Source organism: Oncorhynchus mykiss, chromosome 9 (genome assembly GCF_057628025.1).
Source record: "Oncorhynchus mykiss isolate SJ-2025 chromosome 9, ASM5762802v1, whole genome shotgun sequence".
Classification (NCBI taxonomy): domain Eukaryota; kingdom Metazoa; phylum Chordata; class Actinopteri; order Salmoniformes; family Salmonidae; genus Oncorhynchus; species Oncorhynchus mykiss.
Window position 1 is genome coordinate 58,205,675 of NC_143030.1, and position 10,105 is coordinate 58,215,779.

General features: G+C 43.2%; 1 protein-coding gene across 7 annotated transcripts in view; it reads left to right on the forward strand.

Moving 5' to 3' along the window:
• The window catches only part of LOC110532379 (E3 ubiquitin-protein ligase MIB2), an 88,366-nt gene extending 81,434 nt beyond the window's left edge, over positions 1-6,932 (forward strand). For all 7 annotated transcript variants that reach the window (XM_021616232.3, XM_090184704.1, XM_090184702.1 and 4 more), the window contains 5 exons: positions 266-541; positions 1,582-1,760; positions 3,342-3,535; positions 3,738-3,803; positions 4,004-6,932. In XM_021616232.3, the coding sequence (XP_021471907.1) occupies positions 266-541; positions 1,582-1,760; positions 3,342-3,535; positions 3,738-3,803; positions 4,004-4,236 (948 nt within the window). In that variant the 3' untranslated portion in view covers positions 4,237-6,932. The remainder of the gene's footprint in view (positions 1-265; positions 542-1,581; positions 1,761-3,341; positions 3,536-3,737; positions 3,804-4,003) is intronic.
• The last annotated feature ends 3,173 nt before the right edge of the window (positions 6,933-10,105 follow it).

Here is a 10,105-nt window from a genome sequence, read left to right on the forward strand (position 1 = left end):
TAAAATCAGGTCAATCAGTGAGGTACAACACAATATGGACACAACAGCACAGTAAAATAGTTACAGATACCAAGCAGTCACAGGACAGCTACGTAAAAAGCAAATGCATGCAATGTAACATTGGTACCTTCTGAGTCTTCCAAAAAAGGAAAAATGATAGCAACACCCAAAGATGGCCAACAAGGTTATATTCAATGCACTTGTACCTTTTTAAGCATCAAAAGGAACATCCCAACTAACTTTCTCTCACCCCACCCTCTCACAGGGCCGCTGTGACGTCAACATCCGCAACAACCGCAACCAGACGCCGCTGCAACTGGCGGTGACGCAGGGCCACGGGGACCTGGTGCAGCTGCTAGTGGTCGAGGGCGCGGACGTCAATGTGGAGGACGAGGATGGGGACACGGCCATGCACGTCGCCCTCAGCCGCCCGCAGCTGGCCAACGCCACGCTCACCCCCGCCACCACCAGCACCACGACCACCACGCAGGAGAGAGGAGAGGGGGGTCCGGGCTCGTCATCATCCTCGCTGTACTGTCAGGTAAGACTGTGAGGAAGGGTGTGATTTTTCTTGATTCATGAGGGGTGCAGGAGAAATGATGCAAAAAAGACCGGAAGAGAAGGGGAGACCAAAATAAGGGAGAGACCTAGTTTTGAATGAGACATTAAATCACTGAGAGAGAAAGGACATCTCCTGACACTATTAGTCTAACCTAATCATCTTCCCTAGCTTCAAACAATCACTCCTCGCCTCTCAATTGTCATACACAGGTCTGTTTGAAAAATGTGTTCCTTCTGTTAGCTAGGTCGGTTAATGCAAATCATCAGCATTGTGTTCTAGCAGCTGCTGCCACTGGCACAGCCAAAAGGGAATCAGCACAACCCCAAACACTGCAGCGCTCAAACAATGCTGGCCATCCGCCAAGCCATTTTGGATAGGGGTTAACTCACACTGTACATAAGGTGGCTAGTCTAAGTACCATGTATTCACATTGTCAGCAAAGGAGGGGAGTTCTAGATTTGATTGGATTTGGGCTTGTATTTCTCCAGCTGGCGTGCATTGGGTTTAGTGACATCACTCCCTTGCTGTAATATAGTCTGTACGAGGACCAGACATCCCCTTTGCATTTTTTTTTTTTAATTGTAAGAAAAAAAGGTACCTTTTTTATTTAACTAGGCAAGTCAGTTCAGAACAAATTCTTATTTTCAATGACGGCCTAGGAACAGTGGGTTAACTGCCCAGGGGCAGAACGACAGATTTTTACCTTGTCTGCTCGGGGATTCGATCTTGCAACCTTTCGGTTACTACAGTAGTTCAACGCTCTAACCACTAGGCTACAGGTAGTAAACAGGTGGCGTGCCGCTGATTACTAGAAGAGTATTGCTTAATTGATACTAATTAGCAATTACTTGTTTTTAGTGTCATCTGACATCCTCAGTAATCTTGTTGTACACTGTACTTTCTGTCTGACTCTCTCTCATATCCTGTGTGTGCAGCTTTGACTCTCATGTGATTCCTTTAATTTACAAGAATAAAGGCTTGCCAGAACTCAACTCTCCTGCTCCCTCCCTCCTGTGTAGCTGAGCAGCTCGGGGCTGATGGGTAACACGGAGCTGAGCGTGGGCGCAGCCATTGCCTGTTTCCTGGCACAGGAGGGCGCCAACATCAACTACGCTAACCACAAGGGCAAGAGCCCGCTGGACCTGGTAGCTGACACAGCCGTGCTGCAGCTCATCAAGAGCTTCTCTGAGAAGCAGCGGTATGTACAGCTACTGACTGGCTGGCTGGCTGTATGGTCCTTAATGGTTCTACTATTATAACAGCACCTTTTACACTCATTGCTATGAAGGGTCAGCCTGGAGATTAAGGCCCCAATCAGACATACAGTGGCAAGGAAAAGTATGTGAACCCTTTGGAAATACCTAGATTTCTGCATAAATTGGTCATAACATTTAGATCACAACAATGGACAAACACGATCTGCTTAAACTAATAACACAAACAATTATACGTTTTCATGTCTTTATTGAACACACCGTGCAAACATTCACAGTGCAGTGTGGGAAAAGTATGTGAACCCTTGTATTTGGTTGACCCTCCTTTAGCAGCAATCACCTCAACCAAACGTTTTCTGTAGTTGCAGATCAGACCTGCATAAGTCAGGAGGAATTTTGGACCATTCCTTTTTAAAAAACTGTTTCAGTTCAGCAATATTCTTGGGATGTCTTGTGTAAACTGCTCTCTTGAGGTCAGGACTCTGACTGGGCCACTTCAGAAGGTGTATTTTCTTCTGTAGAAGCCATTCTGTTGTTGATTTACTTCTGTATTTTGGGTCATTGTCCTGTTGCATCACCCAACTTCTGTTGAGCTTCAATTGGGGGGCAAATAGCCTAACTTTCTCCTGCAAAATGTCTTGATAAACTTTGGAATTCAGTTTTCCGTCGATGATAGCAAGCTGTCCAAGCCCTGAGGCAGCAAAGCAGCCCAAAACCATGATGCTCCCTCCACCATAGTTTACAGTTGGGATGAGGTTTTGATGTTGGTGTGCTGTGCTGTGCCATTGTTTTCTCCACAGATAGTGTTGTGTGTTCCTTCCAAACAACTCAATTTTAGTTTCATCTGTTCACAGAATATTTTGCCAGTAGCACTGTGGAATATCCAGGTGCACTTTCGCAAACTTCAGACATGCAGCAATGTTTTTTTTTGGACAGCAGTGGCTTCTTCCGTGGTGTCCTCCCATGAACACCATTCTTGTTTAGTGTTTTACGTATTGTAGACTCGTCAACAGAGATGTTAGCATATTCCAGAGATTTCTGTAAGTCTTCAGCTGACACTCTTAGCATTCTGCGCTGTGCTCTTGCAGTCATTTTTTGCAGGACGGCCACTCCTAGGGAGAGTAGCAGCAGTGCTAAACTTTCTCCATTTATAGACAATTTGTCTTACCATGATGGACTGATGGACTCCAAGGCTTTTAGAGACACTTCTTTAACCCTAGTCATTAGCCTAGGGGTTCACGTACTTTTTACAACCTATACTGTGAATGTTTAAATTATGTATTAAATATAGACAAAAAAAATCAATAATGTGTGTTATTAGTTTAAGCACACTGTTTGTGTATTGTTGTGATTTAGATGAAGATCAGATCAAATTTGATGAACAATTTATGCAGAAACCCAGATAATTCCAAAGGGTTCACATACTTTTTCTTTGCCACTGTAAATGGGCTTTAAAATAAGTGGAAAAGATGAGAACAAATAACTAACCAAAACAAAGATAAGAGAACAAATCCTATCGCACACTATGTGTATCAATCAGTCTTTTCATCTATCCGTTCCTCCAGGTTGCAGCGGCTGCAGGCCATCACGTGCGGCACGTCACTGAGCAGCACCAGCCTGCGGCGGGTCCACACCACGCCCAATACCATGACTAACCTGGCCATGCCCGTCCTGCCGGGGCCCAGCGAGTGTCTCATCTGCTCCGAGCTGGCGCTGCTCGTCCTCTTCTGCCCCTGCCAGCACAGCGTCGCCTGCGAAGGTAGATGGCGTGTGTGTGTGTGTCCGTGCAAGAAAGAATGTTGGTGGGGCAGCTGGAGCATTAAGACTAGTCCTGGACTAAAATGTATCCATTGGAAGTGGTTTTAGTCCAGGACTAGGTTTAATCAGTTTCTAAGAAACCGGCAAGATCTTGATGTTTGGGATCTGAAGTAACTCCTTGTGCCTCTCCCTAATCTCTCCAGAGTGTGCTCATCGAATGAAGAAATGCATCAAATGCCAGGTCACGATCACCAAGAAAATAAGACAAGGTAATGATACCACAGATGAGTAGAAGCCCTTTCTTGTTTTCTGATGTGTGTCGGTGAAGGGCATTGGTAGTAATTGATAAATAGAAGCTACAACATAAATAGATGTCCTGATAATACTAGTACAGATCACAATACATTTTAGTGGAGTGTGATGTTAAATGGTGAAGTGAATGACATGTATCCCCCTCCTCTCTCTCCAGACCAGACAGAGGTGGACTGCAGCCCGGACTCGGAGCAGCACAACCTGCTGGAGCAGCTACAGTCACGCTACCGCCAGATGGAGGAGCGTATCACCTGCCCCATCTGCATCGACAACCACATCAAGCTGGTCTTTCAGTGCGGCCACGCCTCCTGCATCGACTGCAGCGCCGCCCTCAAGACATGCCCCATCTGCAGGCAGACCATCCGCGAGCGCATTCAGCTCTTTGTCTGACCCAGGCCCCCGTCCTCCGCCTCCTTTCTCCCCCCCCACCCCCCATGAAGTGGCCCGGGGGTGGTCAGCTTGTTGCCCGTTTTCTGCTGGTGTCTGTTAGTCGGTCAGTCTGCGTCTCAGTCCTTTGGGATAAGCCACTTGCTCATCCATCCTGGCTCAGCCACTGCGCTTTGTTGTGTTCTGTTTCATGAAGTTGCGCCAGGGGTGTAATCATTACGCCGATTCTGTTGCAAAACGTTTTGCCACAGAAACTGTTTACTCAAAACAGAAAAACACAAATTAGAGTTTCTATTGGGCAAATTCAGGTAGGTCCCTCCGTGTTTCGTTCCATTTGCTTTGTTTGCTTCCATTTTGTTCTTAAAGAGTAAACGGTTTCCGTAATGAATACACCCCAGGGTTTCCAGCAGTATCACATAGCTGGATATGGTCATACTGACTAGATTTAGTTTTTTTTGTTGCCCATTTCTGCATGGGAAAAAATCCATCCACTACCCCTGAAAGGCTCTGCAATGCTTTCTCCGTGGCCCCCAGTAACCAGCAACCACAGCCGGTTACATCAGGAGGAGGTGGTTGTGCCGCAAGCTCCACTCATATTGGTGAACAAGGAGGATGTCCCTACGAACCAGGGAGGATGTCCATCTGAATAGGCCCTCACCTGTGCTGCTCTAAGAGGAGGTCTGTTATTCCCCATTTGATTGCACCCCGTTTGCCTGTCTTACCTCCCCTGTTTACAAGGCTGCAGAGAACAGTCCATCTCCCTGTCTTGAATCCTGTGTATTATGTTTGCTCTCCTTCATATGAAGCTGTTTGTAATAAGTGTTAGTCTCCAGAGGGTGATGGTATAACTAAAGGCTCCTCTGTATAGCCCTTCCCGCTTGCCGTACATACGTAAGAGGAAAATACACACTATATGCATGAGTACATGCATATTCTAAGCTGAAGACTTTGTTGTGGATTTGGTTACATGTGTGGTTTTAAGAGTACCCGTAATTAGTACTGAGTTATTAATGTCTGAAGGTGTTTCTATTTAGCTAAAGTCATATTATTTTTGGTGTTTGATCTGCAAAAAAAGGATTTCTGCTGTAATTTCACCCAAGCCTATGTCCTTCTCTACTCAGGGTCCTGATTCATTGAAACACTTCTAGTATCAAAAGGGTTGTGGAATGTTTTGTTTTTGTCAAACGTTTTTACATTAGAGCCTTCTGACAATTTGGTGTGCATTTTCTAAGGGACTTGTAGATATCTGGTAAAACAACAGCTTGGACTGTTTTATAGCAGAATAGACGTGTAGATGAGTTCACTTCAGCCCAACATACCGTTCTTGCTTTTGGTATGAAATGAATGTTGAAATACACCATAATAGAGAGAGGTTTGTGTGTTGCTTTAAAAGAAAGAAAATACTTATTTGTCTGCTGTCGCAGTGGCAGTGCAAGTCATTTTCCTTATACCATCACCCAGATACCTATTGTTCTTTGTAGATTTGTATAAAAAGCATGAACGAAGCCCGTGTCTGTTGTTGTCTGAACCTGAGCGCCTCTGTCCTTCTCCTCAGCGTGTAGCGTAGCGTTGTACTGCCCAGCAAGTGCGTTAGCTGCCCATCCGCTTGCTAGTATCATCACACTCAGCTTCAGACAGAGCTCAGCCAATTGGGTGGTGCAGAAAGGTTTGTCATTGAGTTTAGGTCGACTTTGGACTCTTGCGGACAGAATTACCTTTGATTTCTGGAAGCCTTGGTGTCCTTTGGATAGAGGAAGATAACTCCTCCAATACAGAACAGAAAGGATTATTGGTCAATGGAGGTGGGTAAACTTCTATAAAAGCTGAGCCAGAAAAATTATGTATATGCTTGTTCTTTATTTTGTCACAATGTGGACTTTTGGCAGCCTTTGGACTCTTGTAATGTATTTTTTTCTCAAACAGTAAACATTGAATTAGACATGGCAACAAAAAAAGTGGAACTGCACATCTGTAGTTCCGTGTCTCGCATCATATTCAGCCTACTTAGAAGAACCCCACCCCCAGTCTGTTTGGCAAAGCATTTTGGATTGTACATCATCCTTTGTATTTTTTGGTTTGTTTTCCAAAGGGCTTATGTGTTTTTAAAAAATTATCTATTTGATTTTTCTATTGTTAACTTCCATTGACAGGGGTTTGTAGATCCCAGCTTTCGGTAAGCCAATTAAGATGTACATTTTGAATGTTAGAAAAAATGTAATCTGTCTTACTCTGCCTTTTTGTGGAAAGGTTGTAAAGATGTGAGAGAGGGCACAAGCGGGGGAAAGTAAGGTTTACTCTAAGAAGTACTACTACACCAGTGCCAAATCTTTAAAAGGATGTGCACAGGACTGCACAGCCTAGTTCATCTAGATACAATGCTCTAGCCATGATCAATGTTTTGAAATAATTGAATAGCACTATTGTGGCTCCCAATGATGATTTTGTCTCAAACTATCATAGCTATGTACTATTTGGGCAAAAGAGCAAGAGCATATTGTGAGTATGCTGTAGGGTACTAAAAAAGTAGTGCACTACATGGGGAATAGGGTGTCATGAGACTGCACCCATTCCCTCTTTCCCAGCTTCTCAATGACAACTGATATTAAAGAAGAAGAAAGAAAAATTGGAGCCAAAACTTTATAATTTTAATGAATCGAGAGAGTCTTTATGATCATTAAAGATTGGCATCTGGTGTCCTACATTGGGTCATGTGAGTATTCTCTGTACACAGGTAATAATTATTATTTAGGAGAGCCAGGAGGTTTGGAAATGTACTACTAGAGGTTTGCTATGAGAACTACATATACTATTTAAGCAAGAAATGTTACTATTTGTGTGTACAGCACTTGGAGTTCTGATGTTGGCCTTACTGTCCATTCCTCCAACGTTGACGTGTTTGTTCAGTTGTATTCTGTCCGAAAATATTTTGCAATAAATATGGAACTGTTTTATAAGTATTTGGTGTTCGGCGCTTAATTAGTCACTGTCTCCTCCCAACATACAGTGCATTGGGAAAGTATTCAGACCCCTTGAATTTTTCAAAAATGTGTAACGTATTTTTCTCAATCTACACACAATACCCCATAATGAAAAGCAAAAACTTTTTTACATTTTTGCACATTTAAAAAAGAAAAAAAGGAAATCCCATTTACATAAGTATTCAAACCCTTTACTCAGTACTTTGTTGAAGCACCTTTGGCAGCGATTACAGCCTCAAGTCTTTTGGGTATGATGCTACAATCTTGGCACACCTGTATTTGGGGAGTTTCTCTCAAGCTCTGTCAGGTTGGATGGGGAATGTCGCTGCACAGCTATTTTCAGGTCTCTCCAGAGATGTTCGATCAGGTTGAAGCCCGAGCTCTGGCTGGGCCACTCAAGGACATTCAGAGACTTGTCCCAAAGCCACTCCTGCATTGTCTTGGCTGTGTGCTTAGGGTCGTTGTCCTGTTGGAAGGTTAACCTTTTCCCCAGTCTGTGGTTCTGAGCTCTCTGGAGCAGGTTTTCATCAAGGATCTCTCTCCATCACAGGCTTCATTAGGAAATGCATCAACGGCATTGTCCCCACAGTGAAGGTTCACTGCTTCCCCCAATCAGCTACCACACACCGGGCTATCAAAGCCAACTCCTAGGCTACTGCTGAGGACACAAACAAGTACAAGAAGTCCCGCTATGACCTCTGGAGAGCCACCAAACAAGCAAAAGGACAATAGGAACCAGGTGGAATCCTATTACACAGGCTCTGACGCCCACAGCATGTGGCGGAGGCTACGTTCTATTACGGATTACAAAGGAAGACCCAGCCATGATCTGCCAAACTATGCCTCACTACCAGATGAATTCAATGCATTTTATGCACGCTTCGACAAAAATAACACCAGGGCCAAGCATGAGGGCCCCCCGAACCAGGGGACTGGGTGATCTCGCTCTTCGAGGCCGGCGTCCACTACATTCCTAAAGAAAATAATGTACTTTTTACTTCATACATTTTCCCTGACACTCAAAAGCACTTGTTACATTTCGAATGCTTAGCAGGACAGGGAAATGGTCCAATTCACACTTATCAAGAGAACATGTGTGGTCATCACTACTGCCTCTGATCATAGCCCGGTCGTGGCTTTTTTTATGCGTCAGGTCATTCATCCGCATGAAATGCCTGGATGGAAACGTGGTTTGTGTAGTGTTTTTTTGTTGTTGATGTGACGTCATTGCGTCCAGCCGTTTATATCGACAAAATATTTAAACGAGAACGCACCTATTTTCTATTCAAACGTTCTAAATGGAAAGATAGCTACTGATTGAGATAGGTGGGTATCCACCACAAACTACTGTAGCCTACTCAGAAATTAAGCGCCGGGCACCTCACATGTTTCGATCAATCAGAGAAGACAGAGAGGAAGAAGTATAGAGGCCTAACTCGGCGAGAAATATATCTCCCTCCAGCAGGTGGCGTTTTATCGCCCACCGAGCAAGGAGTTTTTAAACGGAGGTCAGTCATTGAGTGTCGAATTTGGTCAACAAAAAATTGAATGGCTTATTTACTACGTGTGGTTTATTTGATTGAATATACGTTTCGTAATGCTTAGGTTATGAGTGTACGGATATAAGTAGGACACGTGACATCCCCGCAACTTTAAGAAAAAAACACTTTATATCCGAGATGGCTATGCACATTCCTGGCATGAAGCTAATAGCATAGCATTTCTCAATTGAATAAAGGCGGTTGACGTCAACAACCCTCAATGAATATTCAATCAACTATTACATAATTGCATGTATCCACCAATCCAAAGAAACGATAGGAGGGAGCTAAGCATCCTGCCATGCCACTTTGTGGACAATGCCTAGCATAGTTCGGACATTGAATCTCATGAGGGACAACTTTAGCATTTAAGCTAATTAGCAACTTCAACAACAATACTTTTTAGTTACTTTGCAACAATTTAGCATGTTAGCCAACCCATCCCCTAACCTTAACCCTTTTAGCTAACCCTAACACCTAGCTAACGAGGTGGCTAGCTAGCATTCGTAAACATATACGTTCTGCAAATTCTTAACATATAATACAAAATGGGTGCTGGACATCCACAAATTAGTACATACCATATTAAATGGAGTGTATCGGATTTACTTACAGAATAATACGAAATGATCTGAGATCAGGTTGAGATGGCAGCATTGTTGGATTAATTCATGGTGCACAAAAAATATTTAATTTAATGATGGAGCATTTCCTAAATTCCAACGACCCACCTGCAACTAGCCATTGGAGTTGAGACAGCGGTGCCTTCCAAGTCAAAAATTAAGGAAGTATTGCCAAGTAAATATTTGTTAAATTAATTGATGGGTGGCTTATTGCAAGAGCAGCCTGCATATCAACCATTGCAGATCTGCAGTTAGGGGGAAGTCTCCTCAGACTCAAAGGACCACCTTTCAGGGGATTAATACTGTGGGCTTGCAAACCTGATGATTAGCACCAGGATCTGATTGGGGAGCTGATGTCTTATTCACACCTGAAGCAAAGACTGTACAGTATTAAACTCTGTGCCTGAAATTTTTGGCATTCAACCAAAAGCTGTTCTCTGTGGTGGAAAAATTGGGCTTTGAAAAATGTAAGGACATAGTTCAAATTATTTAAATAATTCATTTTGACAGAACCTGAAGTAAATTTTAAAATAGCAATCGATTAATTTTTTTTTTTTAACTTATGACCCAATTTCAAACAATGTAATGTGAGGAATAGGAAAAACAAATACAATAGGATGTAATTTGTTAATGAATCCATAACTACTCAAAACATGTAGCCTAATGGTAAAATCCTAAAAGGTCACCAACTAGTTCAATTAAAATTAAGCTGAGATCTGGACCATTTAGG